This window comes from Xenopus laevis, chromosome 9_10S (genome assembly GCF_017654675.1).
Source record: "Xenopus laevis strain J_2021 chromosome 9_10S, Xenopus_laevis_v10.1, whole genome shotgun sequence".
Lineage (NCBI taxonomy): Eukaryota > Metazoa > Chordata > Amphibia > Anura > Pipidae > Xenopus > Xenopus laevis.
The window spans coordinates 56244720-56269690 of record NC_054388.1 but is presented as its reverse complement, the minus strand read 5'-3'; the positions used below and the strand labels follow the sequence as shown (position 1 = coordinate 56269690).

At 37.1% G+C, this 24971-nt stretch overlaps 1 protein-coding gene across 1 annotated transcript in view; it reads left to right on the top strand.

Moving 5' to 3' along the window:
• Positions 1-24971, top strand: part of LOC108702259 (low-density lipoprotein receptor-related protein 1B-like) — a 724128-nt gene that overhangs the window by 693321 nt on the left and 5836 nt on the right. The window contains exons 83-87 of the mRNA XM_041578093.1: positions 1081-1242; positions 2518-2692; positions 12018-12122; positions 23521-23597; positions 24451-24541. Coding sequence (XP_041434027.1) covers positions 1081-1242; positions 2518-2692; positions 12018-12122; positions 23521-23597; positions 24451-24541 — 610 coding nt within the window. The remainder of the gene's footprint in view (positions 1-1080; positions 1243-2517; positions 2693-12017; positions 12123-23520; positions 23598-24450; positions 24542-24971) is intronic.

Below are 24971 nucleotides of genomic sequence, written 5' to 3'. Positions count from 1 at the left end.
CTAACGGTTTTAACACTTTGAAATTCGACCCTTAGGGGCATATTTATCAAAGGTCAAAGGTTGAAAAAACGTCAAACTTCGAATTCAGAAAGACCAACCGATTGGTGGTCTGAGTTTTTTGGGGTCGAATTGGGCCGAATTCGGCTTACTTCGAATCTTACTATTCGAAGTTTTTTTAACTTCGAACTTCGATCTCCCAAACTCCCCCAATTGCCTCAATACAGGTTGTAGGAGGTCCACCATAGGCTAAAACAGCACTTCAGCAGCTTTTAGGTGGCGAATGGTGGAAGTCAAAGTTTTAAAGAGACTACTTCAAAAGTACACAAAAAATAGCTCGAAATTCGAAATTTTTCACTTACAAATTTCACCTCGACCTTTGATCAATCTGCCCCTTACTAAAAGTGCTCCTTAATATTAACTTTCAGTCTGATGACAGACTTTCAGCATTGGACACATTATTTAAAATGTATGTCTTGATGATGAATCACGCGTACATGTATTTGATCTGTTTTGATATTATAACACATTGATTAGAAGAAAAGATGACAATGAAAATATTATGAGTAACAATGTCACAATTCATAGCATTGATTTATTGGAGTTTTCTATCACTGTTTAAAATTGGATATCAGTGACGATCAGTGGGATCCTGTTAAACAAAAAAAATATTGAGCCAACACCATTTATGCTATCACAGCTTAGTATTTTTTGACTGAACTGTAATAAAGGCATGGGTTTTAGAGATCAAGTTTGTCACCAACGTCATCCTTTTTTAGCACGAGAGATACTGAAGTGGGGATGGACTCCATCTGCTACCATTTAAGATGGCTGCTCTATTCACAAAGTTGGTTTCAATGAAGGGCGTCTTCTACAGTTTAGGAACCAGTGACTTTTTTATTAGATATGGGTGCAAATAAACAATAGCATTAAGCAATTGGTATTATAAAAAGGTAAATTACACTTAAAAGGCAATATATACCTAGTATCTTCTTTTACTTTATTTTCAGTAAATAAAAAATGTATTTGTGTATAAAAAAAAATCAGCCTGGCTGCCTATGAACAACTGTACATTTCTTGCAGGAAGACCAACATGCACTTGTGCAGCTGGGTTTACAGGACCCAACTGTGGACGAAAAGTCTGTGAACAGTTCTGTCAGAATGGTGGTACATGCAGTGTGTCTGCTGGCAATCAACCTTACTGTCAATGCCTTAATGAATATACAGGAGATCGATGCCAATTTCGTAAGTTAAAAAAAATATATATCACAGTATACAGTATATACTTTAAAATGACCTTATTGTTATACAGGTTTGGGACCTATTATCCAGAATGCCCAAGAGCTGGACATTTCCTGGTAACATATCTTTCTGTAATATGGATCCTCATACCTTAAATCTAATAGAAAATCATGAAAACATTAAATAAACCCAATGGGCTGGTTCAGTCTTCTATAAGGCTTAATTATACATTAGTTTGGAACATGTACAAGGTACCATTTTGTAATTACAGAGAAAAAGGAAATCACGTAAAAAAATGTGAATTATTTGGATAAAATAGAGTCTATGGGCGATGGCCTTTCCATAATTCAGAACTTTCTTGATTTTGGATTTCTGGATAACTGATCCCATACCTGTTTAAGCAAAAGTTTCTTCAACAGGTCTATGAATATATATTACTACAGAAACCTCTAACTGGCAGCCATTGGATTTTTATTTATAAAAGCAATAACAAATGACATGAACTCTACCCTCGCCATATTAAATCGTAGACTACCAAATCTGCATAGATGTTCTGTTACTATATACTTTCGATAGCTCTGTATTGCATTTTGGTGTATAAAATACTGCTAAGGGGAAAGTTCACTTTGAAACAAGCAAAATTAATTATTTTGATTTGCCCCATTATATACTGATTTGGAATAAATATGTATTAAGAAAATTGCAAACCTGCAAAGATATCAGCCAGTCATCTGTTATCAATATTTTGTATGTGTGTGTCAACCCCTACCTACTGTTGATAGAAGAACCACCCTGAGGTTGCAAATTATACCAAGTTGTGCTCCTTTGATAAATCTGGTGTCACACCTCTGCTGATGTTTTAGAAGTAATAGTTACATATATGTTGGCACAGTCATAAAACCAATGACCAAATAACTATATATATGCAATCTTTAAAAACCTGTCCATCTCAAGACTTCATTCATTTTTAAATATGTTATTTTCATTTTTGGTTAATTTTTAATATTATTGCACCCCAAATGTGTATTGTTACTACAAAAAGGTATATTTGGTTCAAGTTTTCCTTTTTAGTATAATTTTATTTTTTATTTTGTAGGGGGGAGGGTAAAAGTTTATTCTAGTATCTGTTCATATTATACCCAAATTGTATATTGTACGGGATTAGCCCTTGTGATGGCCATCTTGGAATACCACTTGATTGGGTTTTTATTTGAGGTTTTGTCATCATATCATATTGAATTATGACCAAATTATTCTGTCTACTCATGCTTATTATAGATGTGTGCCATCATTATTGTGTAAACTCTGAGTCTTGCACCATTGCTGATGATGGAAGCGTTGAATGTGTGTGCCCCATAAGGTATGAAGGAACAAAATGTGAAGTGGACAAATGTCTGAGATGCCATGGAGGTCTCTGCATTATCAACAAGAACAGTTATGATGTAATTTGCAAGTAAGTGTACTTAAGTGTAATTTCACAACATTTTAATTTTCTGCAGATTTTCTTTGTATGTAAGCTTATTTTATGTTTTTATGAATTCAAGCATTTGGGAAATATTTTCACTTTGTGGACTCCAGTATATGTAGAAATCTGATTCCCAGAATTCTGTTAAGGGTGTATAATGCACTAAAAATCAGTAGCATTTTCAAAACACACTTTAATTCTTTAATTCTTTCAGGTTGAGTACAGTTTGGAAAGATGAACAGAGTTAATATCTTATGTAGCTTACCATTATACGCTTGTTTTATCCTCTGGTGTCAAGTCTTGCTATGTTTTGTTTTCACTCTAATATTTTTTTCTGCCTGGAAGAAAAACTGTTTCTCAAGTAATAACAATTTCGTTTATTAAAGCGGTTTGGCAGTATTACAGAGGATCATGTCTCAACTGGAGTAGTAACTGTTATGACTTCAGCGGATATGTTGATAAACCTGGAGGTAATAGGTGCCTTGTTACAAAGGAATGCTTAGACAGAAGCTCAGGAATTACACTGGAGAAATTAAACATTTGTATAGAAAGAAGCCCGAAAGGCAGTTGTACAGATTGTAAAGAAACTGTTCTCTTGGACTACTGGATTTTTTTTTTCTTTAATGAATAAAATATATTCATGACTGTTCCCTTTCACGATTAATTGATCTTTAAATATATATATCATAAGTATTTGTGGTAAAATATGAAATAATATGGACAGTCATTTGGCTAACTTTTCCTTCTGCATCTTGGGGGGGGCATACAGTACATTTCCTATTATGCCTCATCTGCTGTTTTATTTTTTTACCCTCCCAATGTTACAGGAGAAACAAAATATTTAAACACCTAGTGAGCCAAATATTTGTCACCTGTGAAAAAAGGCTGATTTTTAAATTAAAGGGACAGAAGTGCTGGAGTCAGAGGGGTAAAATATATGCCTGATTAAAAAGTCTTATGCAAGAATTAGCTTGACCTAGAGCCCTAAATATTAAGACTGCTATAAGAAGCTAGGTTTCCTCATGCAGTGAAATGTAAATGACCCCAAAGAGTTGCATTTCAAGGAGCAACACATAGGGCAAGGGCCAAAAAAGTGTGCACTTTGCATTTTTTTCCTTATTCCATTTTTTGTAAATTAGGTTGATGGTATTTTGGTGGTTTATTATCAGCACATTTTGTTTTATTTTACTATATTGGTTACTCTTTGCTCTAATATTAGTATTCATTACTAAATAATTTCTAATATTGACTCAGGAGGCCCTCAGAACCCTTAGTTCACTGAGGATCTAATTATTTCTATTTATTAGATTCTATAACAGAGAAGAGAGAAACCAACCTGGTTAGGGTGAGATGGGCTAAAAATAGCCAAAAAGCCCTTCACAATGCAGTGTAAAGCCTTCTGAAAAATTATAACTTTCACATAAGCCATTATGGGCGGAGACATGCAAATCACTCCTGTATGTCCCTGTGGCCAACTATCCATCCAGAAAAGCTGGTTTTATAGCACAGATACAGCCTAATAGTTCAGAGTCATATGTCCATGTAAATACATTCTGTTTTCAGAAGGCTTTACACTGTGGAGGTTATTTATTAAAGTCAAATTTTTTTCTGGACAGAGTTTTAAAGGGGAAACACAATTTTCCGTGAGAAAAAAACTAAAATATTTGTGATTTATTAAACCCAGAGGCTGCTAAAAGCCAGAATAAAAAAGTACTCCATCTCAAACCTGCCAAGGTCATCTAGAGGTTAATGGCAGATGTCCCATGTACAATTGGAAGATATCATGATCATGGGTTTCATACAGTATTCTGAAGAATTAGTGGTTTCTTGGGCGTCAAATCCAAAAAAAAGTATGATTCTGAATTTCTCATCATTTTCTTCAGTCTTTTTACTCACCAGATATTTTCCAGTTACTTTATTGATGTATAAGTTAGAAATGTGAGTTTGGTCAAAGTGGTTTTAATAAAATAATTACATTTTCATATTTTAGTAAATAAACCCCTGGATATCTTGCATTGCAAAGGGCTATTTGGCTCCTTTTAGCCTATCTCCCCCTAATCAAGTGTTTTCCTCTGCTTCACTACTCTCCAAGTCCTACCCACTCAGTCAATTGGGGGGTGGGGAGTCCATATGACAATTCAACCAGGCCGAAGGGACCCGCCCCAGTTCCAAAGGCAATCAAACTGCAAAAAGGTTTATATCAAAAAAGATATATGTCCCAAGGCCTCTTAGAGTAAAAACAAATCATTTATTGGTAATCACATTTAAAAAAAAAGGGGTGGGATCACCTGGGTTTAAATTCTGTACTCGATTGCTTACTGACAGACACGCCTATGACTAAGCGCCGGAGGGTGCGAAACGCGTAAGGTGGGATATGTGGGGTTAGTATCTACCCACTCAGAAACCATGTTCTAATATGGTTTGCACTGATGAGATCTAACAAGATCAAAACAGGCTGTCTGCAAGTTTGGATATATGGCTCTGAGCCATTAGGCTGTATCTGTGCTATAAACCAGCAGTTCTGGATGTATAGTTGGCCACAGGGACATAAAGGAGTGATTTGCATGTTTCTGCCCATAATGCCTTATGTGAGAGTTAAAATCAAATTTTTGGTATTAAGCCAGTGCCACGTGTGTAGCATGAGGCATGTAAATACCTCCTGTTTTCCAAAGGCTTTATATTGCATGGCTCACATTCTATGATAAATATGTTCAAGGCAACTTCACAACTTGGATGCAATTATTAAACAATATTTGTTTTAAATTTCTTTATAAACCATCAGTTGGAGGTGGATTACATACAGATGATCTCTACTACAAGTAAACTGCAGTGCACAGCATCCTTTATATCTATTTTTCTGTGTAAATAACACATACAAGCTGATGAGTCCAACATGCTTCACAGTGTACAGAACTGCATCTGTACTCTTTATGCTGGGTGTACTGCAACAAAAGCAAACAAAAGCTTGAAATTCTCTTCTTATATTAAGACCAGACTACTCTAATCCTGTTGTATTGGTAAGCAACATGAGCATTAACTGTGGCACAAATGCCATTGTTGTTTACAGATCTTATGATATATTCCCACTGTACATTTATTAATATTGTTGGAAAATGTATAATGCATTGGATCCACAGAATACATTAATTAAAAATAGACACAAAATGTTCATACTCTGTTGAACTTATAATGCCAGCACACTTAGTTCTTTTTTTTTCTGAACTGTTATTAGAAGCTCAAGATTAACTTCAAGTACGCACATTGTGAACTATTGAATTATAGCACTAGTAATGGAGCTACCTTTTAAGTAACTGTGCCTGAAAGTGGACTTGTAGGACTAAACAATTATACAATGTGATTGATGAGCTATACCTAAAGTAAATAATGTGAAGTCATATAGTAAAATAGCTATGGCCTCAAAGGCCATGCCCTTACTTGAACTGCTCTGGGTTCTGGGGGATTGGAAGGGAGAGGAATAACTGATGAGAAGTGATTTTTAACAACATAGGCATAATGCATAATTCATATTTAGGAAGGGCAGTTCATTTTTATTGTTTTCAACCTAAAATAAAAATGATGGATCAATATTCTACCCCCAAACTGATGCTAAAGGGCGAACAAGGAGAGAAAATAGGCAAAATAAAGTTTTCTATTTTTCTTTAACAGTTAACAATAAAATTGCCAATCCCAGGAGGATAGTTAGTAAAACAGGTAATCCCCACATGATAACAGAGATTTGTAGGTCATTGTCAAAGAGGAATATAACTGACCGTAATTAATACAACACAGTAAATGGCATCAAGTACACATAAATCCATACACAGTATGATTTAGTACCTTGTCCACATGGTAGCATTTCTAGTTTAGAAAGTATCTTGGCTAATGGCTGTTGCTTAGAACAGTCTTCCACTGCTTGACTTTGTTCTTTAAGATGGTAGGCTGCCTTATAAACCTTACCACAGGAAAACCCACCTACTTCCTATTTTTCGTAATTTGTAATTTTTCGATCTTTCATCCATTGAAAAATGAGCTTCTAAAATCCCTTAGGAATGAATAGAAAGTTTGGTAAGTTTGTTTGTGGTGATGGTGAGTTCTAATTTCACACATATATAGGTAAATCTGTCCCTAGGGTCCAGGGTTCAATTCAGACTAAGACTGTTTTTTGCTTTTGCATGTCTGTTAATTTTTATGTGCGTTTTTTTGGAACATTTGATTAAGGGCTACTTCAGCTTTATTTTGGACATTAGGTTCATTTGGGACAATAAGGTCCAAACTAGGTCATATTTACGTCCATTAAATCAGTTGATAAATTGCAGAAAATTCAAGATGGAATCTCTTGCTTCAATAATTGTAGCAGTTTCCCTGCAAGCATGGCTAGTCAAGTTAGACCTCAAGGACGCATACTTTCATGTACCGATGTACTGCCCCCACAGAAAATTTCTGCGGTTCATGTTTCAAGATCAGCATGTGCAATTCACATGTCTACCGTTCGGCCTTGTTCTAGTGACAATAATAGCCCTCCTGAGGGTGGAAGGGTGTCCGCTTTCCACTATTTAGACAACATCTTGTTGGTCACCGATTCAAGGGAGGAGGCAGGAAGAAGCAGGGACAGGGAGATTGCTGTCCTTCAGGAGTTTGGTTGGGTAATAAATTGGCAAAAAAAGCCATTTAGTGCCAACACAAAACCTTGTATTTCTGGGCGCAGAATTGGACGCACTCCAGGGGACAGTGTCGCTTCCAGTACAGAAGATATCACAGATTATAGACAAAGTAGGATCCTTCAAACGGAAGTTAGAGGTGTCTGTCAAGGAATGTATGTTCCTTCTAGTACTTTTTTCCTCTACAATACAGATCATGGTCAGTTGCTCAAGGAAGTAGAGACCATCATATCATGGGCAGAGGTGAACCTAGAAGGTCTCACAGCCATTTATGTGCAGGCTGACTTCCGAAGTCGGAATATCATAGATCCTGGAGAGTGGTGTCTGAAACCTGCAGTGTGTTCCAAGACATAGTACAGGAGATGGGAAACCCAGAGGTAGACCTGATGGCCTTGGATCAGAATTTCAAATGCAGGACATTCTTTTCGAGAAACCCGTCTCTGAAGTCCAGTGGAGTGGATGCATTGATCCAGAACTGGAAAGAGATATTCGGGTATTTTTTTCCACCCTTTCCAATGATTTGGAGGGTGTTGAAGAAAATAGACATGGAAGAGGCCTTAGTAGTTGCAGTGGTTCCATATTGGCCGAGACACCCTTGGTTCCCTCTTCTGAGGCAGATGGCAGTGCAGCCTCCAATGAGGTTGCCACCTCTAAGAGACCTGTTGATGCAGGCTCCGTTACCCTTTCAGGATGGGGGCCGTCTGTCGCTGACGGCATGGAAATTGAAAGGCAGAGGCTCGAGAAGGCAGGATGTGAGGCTGAATTAACGGATTTATTGTTGATATCCAGCAAAAAGTCCACGTCAAATCGATATTACCGAGTGTGGGCTTGTTTTTTTAAATTTGCAGAGAATTCAGGATTCAATCCAAGGATACCGTCTGCAGTATCGGTGGTGAATTTCCTCTTTGCGGGATTTCGAAGAGGTCTGGGAGTAAGTACTTTGAGAGGTCAAATCTCAGCCCTTTCAGCATTAATAGGCAAGACATTAGCTGAAGAGACATTAGTAGTTCAGTTTTTCAATGCTTTGAAGAGAGTGAAACCTTCTTGGAAGCTAAGGGTCCCTCCGTGGGATTTGCCTTTGGTCTTAAAGGGATTAACATCAGCTCCGTTTGAACCCATTGAAAGCGCCTCAGATTGGCATGTTACAATGAAAGTACTGTTTCTGGTGGCGATCACTTCGGCCTGCAGAATAGGAGAGATCCAGGCCTTGTCAGCGAAAGAGCCAGATACGGTGATCTTTCCAGATAAAGTTGTTCTAAGACCGGCATTTCAGTTTCTTCCTAAAGTAATGTCTCAATTTCATCGAGACTTGGAATTGACTTTAGCATCATTTTGCCCAAATCCAAGTAATAAGCAAGAACGAGAGTGGCATACTCTAGATCTAGTTCGAGCTTTGTCTTATTATTTGACTCGTATGAATTCTTTGAGGCAGACTGATAGATTGTTTGTGATTCCTAGAGGTTCAAAAAAAGGAATGGCGCCTTCGAAGTCGATAATTAGTCGTTGGATCGTTGGTTGCATTGTATTCTCATACCACAAAGCAGGCAGAGAGGTTCCTGGAGACTTAAAGGCTCACTCTACCAGAGCATTGGCTACTTCCTGGGTGACTGAAGCCAGGGCTCCGCCAAAAGCGATTTGTAAGGCAGCGAGATGGTCTTCCTTACATACATTTATAAGACATTATAAATTAAATGTGCTTTTATCCCAAGATGCTAGATTTGGGAGGAAAGTCTTACAGGTTGTGTAATGCTTAAGCATTGTTGTCCCTCCCTTCTTTCTTATAGCTATGGGAATTCTCATATTGGTGAATTGCTGCCATGGGTGGCTTGGGAAATAGAGAAATTTATTTTACGTACCATAATTTCTATTTCCAAGTCACCTTCCATGGCAGCATTCACCAATCTCCCTCCCTTCTGAAGCTAAGAAACATAGACAAAGGGGGAAGGCGGTGGGGCGGATGTTATAGACTAATTAAGTTAACCCGTTCCTGTCCAGTAGCCTGTGGGCGGGAATACTCATATTGGTGAATGCTGCCATGGAAGGTGACTTAGAAATAGAAATTACGGTAAGTAAAATAAATTTCTCTATTTATTCTGTAGAATGCTTTACCATACCTGAGTAAAAAGCTCTCTGTTTGTATAGGATAGCAGCTGCCATTTTTGCTTGGTGTGACATCACTTCCTGTCTTAGTCTCTCCCTGCTCACTCATAGCTCTGGGCTCAGATTACATCAGGGAGGGGAGGAGGGGTACAGGAGCAAACCGAGCATGCTCAAGCCCTAGCCCTGTCGGTTTAAGCTGAAAACAGGAAGTCTGATACAGAAGCCCATGTATATGTAGAAGGAAAGAAATGTGGTGTTTCTTTTGATAGAGGACTCAGAGCAGCATTACTTTGTAGGTTAAATGGTGTATTTATATAGACCTTTCTGATAAAGCTTCCTTAGTTATAACCTTTCCTTCTCCTTTAACTGCAATGTAATTTTGCCTTCCCAATAATTTCAATGCATTTATTTGCCATTTCGCTTAGCACTACTATCCACCTCTCTCAAGATCAACTGATGGGCAAGTGAGGGAAGCAACCAGAATACCTTTGTTTAGGGGAGAACATTCCTGCTCAGCTGTGATCAAACACATCTGATGCTGTTACTGAACCTTAACCAACCTGGTGATCCTGAAACATATAGGGGTATATTTATCAAAGAGTGAAGTTAATAGTGAAGTTCCGCCACTAGAGTCAAATTCCGCCACTCTCCATTCATTTCTATGGGATTTTTATAGGCATATTTATCAAAGGGTGAAGTTTCACTTCACCCATTGATAAATAAGGCTTTTGAACTTCACTCTTTGATAAATTTACCCCATAGGGTGGGCAGGACAATGGTTATTCCTTGCTGTCACCACATTTTGGCTGTTACTTTCTTTTCAAACATTATACCAGGGGTGCCCAAAAATTAGATTAGGATCTACCAGTAGACCTTTAGCTGGTGATCAGTATATCTCAAGGCACAGTCACCAAACAGCTTGTCTAAATCATCCTCCTATTTCATGCTTTTCATTCAGATATTTATTATGTTAAGTTTACATAAGAAATAGTTGTTTGTTAAATATAACAATATAAATTTTAGACCTTGCATTACCCTACTGTCCCCTCTTTTTATCCTTCTATTTCCTTTCCTCCCCATAGTAAAGGCTCATTACCTTATTATTGATAATACTCTAAATGAACATTGTATTTTTAATGGCGGCAAAAAACTTCGAAAACCTTAAATGACATGTATACTGCAACAGTTGGTATACATGAATTAAGCAGAAGTTGTTTACAGCAAGTTTAGTCCATGTTTTGGCACCTTTAGAAAAAATATGTTTTTTGAAAAAAGATGATGTTATTAATGTTATGTCTGTTTACCATAATTAAACATGGTTAAAAAATCTGTTACAAATTCTGGGAAGAATCTAGAAAGATATTTTAACACACACACACACACACACACACACACACACACACACACACACACACACACACACACACACACACACACACACACACACACACACACACACACACACACACACACACACACACACACACACACACACACACACACACACACACACACACACACACATATATGTTTTAGACAAGCTGTTTGTTGACAGTGTCTTGAGATCTACTGATCACCATCTGAAAGTCTACTGGTAGATCCCAATCTACCTTTTGGACACCCCTGCTTTAGAGGATGGGTTGAACTATATTTTGTCTTGAGAAAGTTTGATTTACCTCAACTGAGAAAGAAGATTTTAGCTGTAGGTTACAAAGGGAAAAACAAGTGAGAAAATGTTTAGATAAATGAGCTAAATTATTACAATCTTATCCATTAGGAAAAGTTGTCAAAAATGCATCATTTTATTAAAAAAAATTTAAGCACTGATAAATATTCCAGTAAAACTCATAAACAATGCTCTGTTTTTTTCATTGCAAGATCCAACCAGTAGTCATTGTATATCTCAATGTAAGAGTAATTTAACAGGGGGATTTTATGTGATTCCTTCATTATATGTGTAGAGTATATGCTACACAAAATTTGTAATTCCAAAGCATACTATATTTTGAAATGGAATAATAGCAAATTAGATTTTTTTTTGTACTAGTAATAATCTAAACACCTATCTACTCCCACTTATAAATTCCAGTTAATAAGCTAATGTGACATTATGAAATTTTGACAGAAAAAAATTGATTTACTTTTGCAAATTACAGCAGAAAATTAGATGAAATCATGCAATCCACTTCTTTGTGTGTAAGTTTAGTTTGAAACGGCATGCATACAAAGCAGATAGAAGCTGTATACAGTGATGGATTGTCTCTTGGGAATCTATGGTAGATATTTGTATAACATACGTAAATATTAACATTGCTTGTTTATCTGAACTAACAGTTGGCAAATATTGTAGCCTGAGAGAAATAAAAAAATATGCTGGCTGTCATGCTGCTTAAAAAATGATTGCCCAAGGCCGACCTGTCATGGAGATAGTGTTTTCACAGTCAGTCACTTCTTTACATGTGATCAGATTAAAATATTTACTTGGGAACGTTAGATCAGCTTTTGGAATTAAGGAGTTTGAGAACAATTACATCATATTTTCTTTCTCCTAACAGTTGCAGCAATGGAAAAATTGCCTCTAGCTGTCAACTGTGTGACGGTTACTGCTATAATGGTGGGACTTGTCAGCTGGACCCAGAGACCAACATACCTGCCTGCATGTGAGTATCTCTGTGTCAATGTACATCCTAGAAAACAATTTTAGTTTTCTCCAGTAATCCATAATAACTAATCAATTATTGGCTTTTTTCAGCCACATGCAGATTAAACAATAAATGATTGGCAGCCATAGGTTACTGCCAAGTTGCAAATGTGCCCAGTGTTATAAATAAAAAAAGCAAATGAGTCCCAATATGTTTAAAATCACCATTTTAGGAGAAATTATTTTGTTTTGTTGTACAGATCTGTATTTAAAGGGGATGTATAACTTTTTGCAAACTTTTTTATGTTATAGATGGGACCATTCTGAGCAATGTCTTTATTATTATTATTTGTCTTCTTAATTTACTTTGTATAGTAAATTAATAGCATTCCTGTTTTGCCTCTTAATGATATCTGGTTTCCGGTGGTCACAGACCCCAGTAACAGAAACACAGATTAAGGGGCCGATTCACTAACTTCGAGTGAAGGATTCGAAGGTAAAAAACTTCGAATTTCGAAGTTTTTTTTGGGCTACTTCGACCATCGAATGGGCTACTTCGACCTTCGACTACGACTTTGAATCAAAGGATTCGAAGTAAAAATCGTTCGACTATTCGACCATTCGATAGTCGAAGTACTGTCTCTTTAAAAAAAACTTTGACCCCCTAGTTCGCCATCTAAAAGCTACCGAAGTCAATTCTGTAGAGGTGACTAAGTGTAGTACATTCAAGGCTGTTAATCCTGGTGGACACCCCCGCCACAGGTGTGTCAAATTCAAAGTTTCAAACGGTTCACTCAGGAAGTCAGCCAACACGCAGAGCTTGCTGCAAAGTATTTTTATTCACGACATGTTTCGGGCTAAGCAGCCCTTTATCAAGTGTTATATACAGGCATACAAAGTGCATACATTTATAGTTTAGCAAGGAAGTGGTGTCATCACCTGGGTAGGCGGTTTAATTATCACAATTAGCATAAGTATTCATCTGGTACAGGTGTAGAGATAAAGTGCATAAAACAAAATAGAAACATGTATATCCACAATGGTACATATACTGATATTAACATAGTTTCAATGTCCATAGTAGTATTGCAAAACTGTTTCAAAAGTTCATCGTACAGCTGCAAAAAGCCTAAGAAGGCAAACAAACAAATGGAACTGCCCCCTATTTAGGCCTACCAAAGAAACTTGATAAAGTTAGATAACGTTAGTCTTACCCACAATCCTTATCTGTATTCTACGTATAGTATTCACTATTTCTTGCTTGTATAAATTGGGTACCCAAAAATAACTTTATCTGTAAAGGAAGAAGGTAAAGTGTTAGTCACACCTATTAGGGAAAACAACTTTTTATTATCCAAGAAAACATTTTATGCTCCAGCAATCATTTAGCCCTTTTGGTTGCAATGTATCTAATTTTTTTCTCCAGAAAGCTTCTCTCTGTAGTCTGAATTTCTGCATATCACCTCCTCTTTGCAGTGGTTGAATTGTTTCTAGCACTGTCCACTTTAATTGAGTAAGATTATGGTTTGCTAGATTAAAGTGCCTTGCGACTGTTGTATCTGTCGATGTTCCCTTTTTAAAGTTCTGTATACTGCCTCTATGTTCTTTGATCCTTGTTTTAATTGATCTCCCAGTTTATCCTACATATCCCATTCACATTTCTAAGGCATTTGTCTTGTAATAATATAGGCTAATATCTATGGACTATGCGTTCAATATCTTTGCTATTTTTATTGAACTGGCTCACAAAGGGAAGGCATTTTTGTTCATTTTTAGTCTTATAGGTAAGTAGATTTTCTCTGGGCATCTCTTGAACCTCCTTGGCGCATGTATCTATTAATTTGGGTTTGTACCCTCTTTTAATAAATCTCTCTTTTAGGGTATTAGATGCTACTGTGTATTCTTTTTTTTGTGTGGAGATTCTCCGGGCTCTAATAAATTGGCCTTTCGGAATAGCCCTGATTACATTGGGTGTGTGATAGCTAGAGGCATGCAGAATATTGTTTTTATCAGTGCTTTTCCGGTACAGGTTTGTATTCATAAACCCATTCTCAATTGTTATGGTGACGTCCAAAAAATTTATTTTCTGTGCCCCTATTTCTGTGGTAAATTTAATGGTAGGATGGGCTTGATTTGCGGTTCGTACCATGTCTTCAAACCCGGATAGGGGCCCATCCCAGATCACCAATATATCGTCCATTGTGGATATACATGTTTCTATTTTGTTTTATGCACTTTATCTTTACACCTGTACCAGATGAATACTTATGCCAATTGTGATAATTAACCCGCCTACCCAGGTGATGACACCACTTCCTTGCTACACTATAAATGTATGCACTTTGTATGCCTGTATATAACACTTGATAAAGGGCTGCTTAGCCCGAAACATGTCGTGAATAAAAACACTTTGCAGCAAGCTCTGCGTGTTGGCTGACTTCCTGAGTGAACCGTTTGAAACTTTGCTACCGAAGTCAATGTTAGCCTATGGGGAAGGTCCCCATAGGCTTGGCTAACTTTTTTGATCGAAGGATATTCCTTCGATCGTTGGATTTAAATCCTTCGAATCGTTCGATTCGAAGGATTTAATCGTTCGATCGAAGGAATAATCGTGCGATCGTACTATCTGCGCTAAATCCTTCGACTTCGATATTCGAAGTCGAAGGATTTTAGTTCCTAGTCGAATATCGAGGGTTAATTAACCCTCGATATTCGACCCTTAGTGAATAAGTCCCTATCTGTTATGGTTCTGGTCTCTTGTTAGACTTATATACAGTAAATAGCTTACCCTTTTTTTGGCCCTTTTCTAATGATATTCCATTCTTATTTTTCTACTTATGACTGTTTGCTAGGATAATTCAACTTTACCAAGCAGATAGCAGTTAAAACCTAAGCCTATGAGTTGTATAACAAATATGTATATATTTAAAAAAAAACACAACAATACAGAAAATGAAGCCGATTGCAAATATTCTTAGAATACTGTTATCTACAGAATAACAAAAGTTAATTTGAAAGTGGACTAGCTCTTCAACAAGTGGTATATATTTAGAAATATTGTATTAAAATGTGTCATCGTTTTGATGCAATAGAATCAAACAAACCAGGGCAGATCATTCATTGCAGTTGTATTTTACTGAAATTCTGCAGATGCTCTTTGGGGTTTAAAAGTCAGCGCTGTGACCAGAAAGTGAACCCTTGTGATTACTACTGTCAGAATGAGGGACTTTGCACTTTAACTACGTTTAATGAACCCCAATGCAAGTAGGTTTAACCTTCCACCTGACACTGCACATTGATATCACTTTTGTTCATCATCCATTAAACTATGTTTTAACCATTAACATCCCCACAACTGTTGCATATTTCGAACTCTACACTTAAAAGGAAACACCAAGACTTGAATTCTGTATTGTTATAAGGGTAACAAAATAAAGTTGGTTCCCTCTGCAAAGTATAAATCAAACTTTTTGTCCAGAGATAAAAGAAAATAGGTTTGAGGATCATTTAAAGACACCCTGAGCAATTATCATGATCAAAATGTTTACTTCATGCAAGGCAGGACATAAAGTTAAAAAAAACATAATGGATTGCCATATGTTGCACTTTCCACCTTGACCTACACATGTAAACAGCCACAATGATGTTATGGTGCAACAACATAAAATATCAAATTATTATAATTCCAACAGTAAATATTGTATATTACCTGGAGTCATTGTTACCCTGGATTTCTATAAAAATAAATTTAGATATATTACCTATACGTATAGGCCTGAGGAAATCAATAGAATTGCCATGAGTTTAAAAGAACTGTATGTATATATATTTTTATAATTTCTGTAGTGCTTCTTATGTAGAGCTTACACATTAAAGGACCAGTAACACTAAATTTTTTCCCCCCAAAATTCGTTAGTATAGAACGAAAAATAAACACCAAGGCAAATAAAACTTTTAAATTGCAAAGCCTTTATTAAGAGATAACTTACCAAAACTCCACTTCCTGTCCTCTTCTAAAACGGCGAAAGGGCGACCATCCATGCAGCGGCGTTCAACTTCTCCTCCCTGGCTATTCTAGTGACAGTATGTGAAGAGGAGGCAGTGGTCCGCTCTGCAGCGCTTCCCCTATTCCCAGCAGTCAGACTTTGACTCCAGCCTTTCCTCCTCCGACGAGGAAGAAGAAGAGGAGGAGGGAAGCCTCTGCCTCTCCAGCGGCAACCAGTCACTCGCTCACACGGGGGGTTGTAGGATGGGTCTGTACAAGAGGTCGGGAGCAGGGGGTGTACAATGTACTTCTCGAATCACATAGGACAAACTCCTCGCCTGCTGGAGCTCGATACAAGTGTGACCGACCTCATTCCCTCCAGTCTGCGCTAACTTGAGTCCGACCCCGACCCGGCGACCCCACTTGTTCCCCGTTGATGTGCCCATCTGAGTGTGCCTGGGGCTGGCAGTCCCAGCTGCTGCAGAAGAAGCCGGCGATTTTAGACTCCGGTTGCTGCAGAATCCATGGATGAGGTGGGAGCGCTGAACCACTTGCTACCTGTCGATGCGCTACAGCAGATCTGATGCAGCAGATCTGATCTCCCCGACTGAATCCCCCTCAGCTCCTGTCCGTCCTCCTGGGGTCGCCGGGTCGGGGTCGGACGCAAGTTAGCGCAGACTGGAGGGAATGAGGTCGGTCACACTTGTATCGAGCTCCAGCAGGCGAGGAGTTTGTCCCATGTGATTCGAGAAGTACATTGTACACCCCCAGCTCCCGACCTCTTGTACCGACCCATCCTACAACCCCCCGTGTGAGCGAGTGACTGGTTGCCGCTGGAGAGGCAGAGGCTGCCATCCTCCTCTTCTTCTTCCTCGTCGGAGGAGGAAAGGCTGGAGTCAAAGTCTGACTGCTGGGAATAGGGGAAGCGCTGCAGAGCGGACCACTGTCTCCTCTTCACATACTGTCACTAGAATAGCCAGGGAGGAGAAGTTGAACGCCGCTGCATGGATGGTCGCCCTTTCGCCGTTTTAGAAGAGGACAGGAAGTGGCGTTTTGGTAAGTTATCTCTTAATAAAGGCTTTGCAATTTAAAAGTTTTATTTGCCTTGGTGTTTATTTTTCGTTCTATACTAACGAATTTTGGGGGAAAAAAATTTAGTGTTACTGGTCCTTTAAGTGGGTTGACAATGTACAGATACAAATAGGATATTAACCATTTTAGTTTGCAGTGGAGGGATCTGTTCTCTCTCAGATGAGATAAAGAGAAACCTTTGATATCTAGCTATCAGCGTACTTGGCTATATGATGGTTGTGGGTTGAATCTACTGTAATTCAAAAGCCTAAAAATACTGTACCACAGTGAAAACTCACTATTAATTACAGAATCCTTAAATTATTTGTCATGATCATAAAATGAAGCAATTCAAATTATCGACCTATTAGGCTGCCAGAAAATGTTTTATTGACAAGTTTTTAAAACATGCTGTTTTAATCAACAAAGGGCACATTGGTTCTACATTCACTTCATGTTTCAAAGAAAATCCTTTCCCATGTATAGTATGTTCACTGCAAAAGCAATATAAAAAGAATGTATAAAACATTATTACATAATAATATTAGTATTAAAGATAAAGCTCTGGATAGATATGTGCTTTTTTGTAAACAGCCAGATATCCAATTATTATTTTTATGTGCACAGTAAAGTTATGTAAGGCTGACAGGCATTGTACTTTATTTCTGTGGCATTCCACCTAGCAGCATTGCCTCTCATTAGTGGTGCTTGCGCAGCAAAGCATCACTACTGTTATCTTGCAAACTTATTAGTGGTGCTTGCGAAGCAAAGCATCACTACTGTTATCTTGCAAACTTATTTTTTTAGTGGTGCTTGCGAAGCAAAGCATCACTACTGTTATCTTGCAAACTTATTTTTATTCTTCTTCCGTATGAAAGTTTGGCACGTAACTAGTCCCGCACCGTTTGTCCTAGACCCATGAATGAGGTGTCAAATCGTGCGGCTTAATCGGGAATGGGGTGGTATGACTTTTCTAAGGGGTGGGTGGTTAATTGCCCCTTGCGGGGGCAATTAACCACCCTGAAAAGTCCCATAGATTAACATTGAGGCCAACTTTTGACGGATTCTAGCGCAGAGAGGGAATCTTGTAGAAACGTTAAATTTACCACATTTGAAGAGGTTTGCGACCTGTGTCAGATGATACCCCACACGAGGGTATAAGTTTTACCCCCGGGGCAGGAGAGGTCCCCAAATTTGCCCCATTGACTTATAATGGGGAATTTATCGAATAATTAGTTTGTCGCAGACCCATGAATGAGGTGTCAAACCGTTCAGCTTATTCGGGAATGGGGTGTTGTGACTTTTCTGTCCTATTTTGGGGACCCAAAAAAGTGAGCGGAGCCGCAAACAACCAATCAGATTTTCCCTATTGACTTCAATGAGAAAATGTAAACAGCTGTAATTCTCACAGTAATAAAGCCAGAGCTCCCAAACTTGGCACCGTGGGTCACTGGGTGACTGCAGCCAAAATTTACAAAAAGTGGGCGGAGTCTATAACAGCCAATCAAATTTCAGCCATTCAATTAAATAGGAAAATTTTAAACTGCTGCCGCTCTTAGACGGTTAATGGCAGCCTCCTCAAAGTTGGCACAGTTGGTCACTGGGGGACTGGGATTAAAATTAAGAAAAGTGGGTGGAGCCAAAACCAACCAATCAGATTTCTTTGATTGGTTTTAATGGGAAAAATTAAGAAGGCTGCCATTCTCTCAGTATTGATGTCAGGGACCTTGAATATCACAAATGTGGTCGCTGGGGGTTTCCACTTCAAGTTTAGAAAAAGTGGGCGGAGCCACCAACAACCAATCAAATTTCATTCATTGATTTTCAATAGAAAAAAATAGAAATGCTGCCATTTTTACACATTAAATGACAGCATTCCCAAACTTTGGTATGTTAGTCACTGAGTGACTGTGGTTCACAATTAGGAAAAAAAGGGGCGGGGCAACAACAGCCAATCAGATTTGGGCCTGAGTTTTGCCACGGCAAGCACCACTCACATTTTCTTCAGGAAATGTACCTCTCTAGTTATAATATACTAGCTTTATTAACATATGCTCCTAGCAGAGTATAAGAAGATGGCGGGCCTCATTTACAATAGTGTGAAGTGCTATGTAGTATGTACCTAAACACCATAGGCAAAGTCATTGATCCTAGCTTTGCACATATTAATTGCAACTTAGGCACAAGGAGCTATTTAAGAAAACTTATAATTATGGAGAAGGACCTTGCATGACATTTACAAAGAGATGCAAGTATCATGCTTATATTGGTGCATTGTACCTGGTTGGTGGTAGGTGTGAGGTTTTGCAGTGCTCACAATGGTGGGTGCTGTGTAGCTGAAAATAAGTCAATAATAGTTAATATTTTAAAAAAATCGCTGTATAAAATTGAATAAGTGTGAGCATCAGAAAATATGCAATTTCTGCACTTAACTTCAACCACTGAGGTGGTTGTCATCACACAATGGGTTGGCATGATCTAAATCATTAACACCAAACACATAATAAAATCCACAATCCTAAAAAATATATGTATGTGGTAGAGGTAAGTGGGGCATAACATATGGTTATGAATTAATTTTGGAAAACTCTAGACTTCCTGCTCAAGCATTTAGGTTCCAAAACAACCCAAGAGTTTCTCAACTCGAGCATTATTAAATCCAGATCTTATTGTGCACATTAATGAGACAGTTTTAACAACTGAATTACATGATATAAATAACTAACACATATATTATGTGCTATAATTGTAACCAGGCTATTTTTATTTTTGTATATTTCACGTACATGCATGGCATTGTGAAAAATATTCTGTGCCTACTGCATCCATGCATTCTGGTTCATACTATACTTATAACTGTAAAAACCTCAATAGGTTTACTATAATATATTTTACAAGCCGCTTTGTTTTATCATACATTATTTGTATTTGTAGTCAGAACAATGGCTAGACAGGAAATCTAGGCCATGGGGGGTTTCTGAAACGCAAATGTTCAATATATATTTATAAGCTTAATTATAAAAATGTGCCATCTAAAAGCCGTGAAGTACATGTAGAAGTCAATGGCAAAATTCAAGTTATTTCTTAATTGTCATTTTTGCAATTTGCATCTTTATCCACACATTTAAATGATAGGGAAAATGTGATTTTGCTGTGTTTTGGAGTTGTTTTTCCCTGATTTTGTTTTTAATAAATAAATGCACATTTGAGTTTTACAAGTTTTGATGAAAAAGCCCTCAGATTTGAAATTCAATATTTGACATATATGCTTTCCCGAATAGTCTTAACAGGCAGATGGGACCAGTCCTTCTCAAGTAGGGATGTAGCGAAGTGTTCGCCGGCGAACTAGTTCGCGCGAACTTCGACTGTTCGCGTCTGCCGCAAGTTCGCGAACGTCGCGCGACGTTCGCCAATAGGCGTTCGCGTCAAAATCGTTCGACCATTCGACCATTCGATCGCTAAAATCGAACGATTGTCGTTCGAATCGAACGATCGAAGCCATTGGATTGAATGAAATCATTCGATCGAATGGCTTCGATCATTCGATTCGAAGGAAAATCGTTCGATCGAACGATTAAAATCCTTCGATCGTTCGAATCGAACGATTTTCGGATGTTCGAAGTTCGCAAACTGTTCGCATTTTTTGCCGGTGTTCGCGAACGGCGTTCGCGAACACATACTCGGCAGTTCGCTACATCCCTATTCCCAAGCACTACAAATCAGTGTGTCCATATAGATGAATGGATAAAGCAAAATGGTACAATTCTGAGAATGAGTCACCTACAACATATAATGGGACACCTGAGAAATATATAGCCAGATAAATACAAACAGGCTTTCACATCTTGACTAAATGGAGTAGTAGCAGTATAACAATTTTAACATTTATTGACAATGCTAACTGTGTTATTATAATATAACAACTTGGGATGACTCTCTCATGGAATTAACCAATCATAGCCATGTTTCTTGATCATTATTCATGCTTTATGTTCTTTCCCTCCTTTTCTTCCTTTCTGCTTTTTCCACTAATCAGTCTGTGAAACTGGATAATTGCTCCAAAAAGAAAGAATCTATTAAAAAGGGAATTACTAGACAAAAACAGCCCATTAGTTTGCTAACTGTAGTTCTCAAAAATACAAAAATTCCTTAAAACTTCAGAAAAAATATTTCTTTCAGAAGGAAAAGCATTTATGGATGTTTAAATAGATGCTTATACAGAGATCCAGCATTTGATACAATACAGATGGAGTTGATTTAATGGTGTTCTGTGGAGCATTTAAACACATTCTGTAGGTCCAAGAGATGTAAAATTTTAACTGTCATACTTTGGCTTTCTATAAGTGTCCAGTACCCATGTAAACATATTATTACTTACTTGCATATTTTTACTTTATTATTGCCAATAAGTGATGTCATGTAAAAAGTGAGTGAGTATTGTTCATTTGTTCCTGTTAATTGCCTTTGGACTTTGAATTTACTCCCAATATGATGTTGAAAGTAATATTCTTAGACAAATTTTGCTCTTAGTCTTAATATTTATTATTTATTTTTCAATTTTGTTTTTAGCAGAATTCCAGTTTGCCATTTCAGCAGCTATATGATTGCTAGGGTCCAATTTACCATAACAACCAGGCTGCAGTTTGAATAAGAGACTAAAAAATGAATAATGGAGGGCTGGGATAGAAACATGAATAATAAAAAGCAACAAAAACAATACAATTACAGACACATATATAGCTGTAAAGAGGCAAAAGAGAAAAGCTAAATAGAAAAAGTTATAAAAAATAGAATATGAACAATTGAAGAGGGCATACTAAACATAATAAACGTTTACTTAAAGGCAAACTACCACTTAAAATACATGGTTTTACTTTAAATGTCATATCTTACTTCTGTAGACATGTTGGTGTTTCTAGGTCCAGTCATTACAGAATATCATCACATATTCCTTCCTGATTAGTGCTGTGTTATATTGTTCCATTGCATTGCCCTAAGAGGCATGTCATTTCAAAATAAAGTTTGCTCTGTCATTATATATCTGCAGGAAAGATACAGGATTGGAAAAGAGCATTATAATTTGTACAATTTCTCTAAACTGCCAGGCTGCTGTTCCTTAAAGGAACAGTAACACCAACAAATGAAAGTGTTCTAAAGTAATGAAAATATAATGTTCTGTTGTCCCGCACTGATAAAATGGCTGTGTTTGCTTCAGAAACACTACTATAGTTAATATAAACAAGCTACTGTGTATTCATGGGGGCAGCCATTCAAGCCACAGATTACATAGCAGATAACAGACACACTCTTCAGAATACCATTGTATTCCATTACAAAGCTTATCTCTTATCTACTAAGTGACCTGTGCCTTTTCTTCTTTTTTAGCTTGAATGGCTGCCCCCATGGCTACACAGCAGTTTGTTTATATGAACTGTAGTAGTCTTTCTAAATCAAATACATAACTTTTACCAGTGCAGGGTAACAGTAAACTATAATTGAATTACTTTAAATCACTTTAATTTTTTTACTGTTACTTTTCCTTTAAGTATTCTTATTGGACTATTGGACTATTTTATGTCTATAGACTATACAGTAGATGAAAATAGTGTTGCTTACTACCACTTAGTAATGAAAGGAAGAGAGTTTCCATACAAAATCTGTATTCACAAATATGTTTTACCATACAATTAATTTTTTTTATAGTTTCATTTTAATTCAGAATTTTGCATGGATTTGTGCTATAAATTGTGACAATATTTACAAGCACAAGAAAGTATAGCTATTTCTTTTTCGTCCTCCAATTATTCTATAGGTTTTACACTGATGTAGGTCTAAAGTCCAACTACTCTTCATCAGATTTTTTTGTAGGTTAGAATATTTGCACTTTGATCATCTATAAGGAGATCAAGGGGAAAGATATTGCTAAGACTGAGCAAGATAACACCTGGCTGTATTCAAAGAAAGCATTAGCGGAGTGACATGCTCCCCCTGGGGAGGATGGTAACAGGTGTAGGGTTCAGAAAGAAATCTGAAAGATATCCACAAAAGGGACTAGCTTTTCAAAGAAACAAATGTGCAGGTACCAGACTGACAATGCTATTCTTATATATCTAAAAATAACAGTATAATTCATTCCTAGTTGTTCAAATTTCTTTGAGCTCACCGAATCTTAAAGAAGAATGCATATACAGTATGACATAGGGATATGTTTAATACATTTTCTTCAACATGTGTTTCATGTTTGTTTTATTATATTTGATCGTTCTTTTCGTGTCATCTTATCAATATATATACTTATAAGTATAGTAAGTTAACAGCTGGTACCCATAAATTTTACCATCTAATTGGATCTTTTTTTTAGATGTTCAGCCAACTGGTCAGGAAAGCAGTGTGAGAGGTCAGCTCCCAAAAGCAGCAAGTCTGACAATGCTAGTACAAGTAAGTAGTTACAATTTGCATTACCATTGGTTGAAATGTATCACTAAACTTGTGGCTTGAACTGTGATACTACTCACTACTAGCTAAATAAGGAATATATTGACAGTTACATTTTAATTTGAATTATACAGTTGAAAAAAAGATGCATTTCTAAAATAATACCAAAATGATAACGTCATAATAATATATTGTTTACTTAATATAATTTCACATTTAATCAGATGTTATACTGAAATTTTATAAGGCTATTATAAAGTTTTCAGGATTCACTACATATTTTATAGGTCTACTGTATGTGTCTGAAGTTCAGTATTCCAATGTCATTCATTAACGGACCCCAAATCTACAACATTCTCCTGTAAGGCTACATTCCTAATCTCTTTTACACAGTTGATCCACTCCCTCATGTCAACAGCCCTGTTTAAAGAGTAATGGTGACATTATATGGATCATATATTTTGTACACGATGGTGTAAAAAGTGCAAAAATACATTTACATTTTAGATTACGTACTAAGTATTGAAAGACATATTACATTTTATTCCCCAAAGAAATTCAGTCTAAGTGAGTAAATCATAGAGTAATAAGATATGCAATGTACAGTTGTGTCATAAACTTATAAATTAAGTGCCAGAGTGGAATTTAATCTTAGGCCAGTGCAGCAAGAGTGTTTGAGTTATTTTTTTTTTTTAAGAACCTAAAGTAGAATTCTATACAGAAAATTTAATGGGTAGAATTCCAGGTATTATATGTTAGTGACCTTTAAAATTCACTATACTGTAACAATGGTTTGTGATTTTATTTTCTGTTCACTATCACAAAAAGAAAGATTCTATTAATTTTTTTCTGACAGGAAGTATTGCCATTGTTGTGCCACTGGTTTTATTGGTGACCCTCATCACTACTTTAGTAATTGGACTTCTACTTTGTAAACGAAGAAGAAGGTATGTATGGATCAGAAAATGCATGCACACTTACCAGATATGAAAGGGGCGTGTAAGCCTATTGCCACTGATGAGTTTGCAAAGTGCTGGGCTGTGAGGCACAAGAGATCACAGTTCTTAATGCTTGGCATTAGCAGGCAATAAGTACAGGCTTCCCTAGTATCTTGCACCCTCTAGGACTCCTTAACTTGGCAGCTAATAATGCACACGTTAGAAGACTTTCCAGCGTAGGCCCACATGCTACCAACCTTCAAGCCCTGAATGAATTTTACACTGCACTGAGAGTGAGGTCCAACATGTGCCTCATTTACTTAAAATGGGGCAGAAAGTATTTTATATCTATGATAATATTTTTATTGTATTTTTAAGGATGTTAATGTGTTTTATTATGGTAATACAATTCTCTTTTACACTTCTTTTTTTATTATTC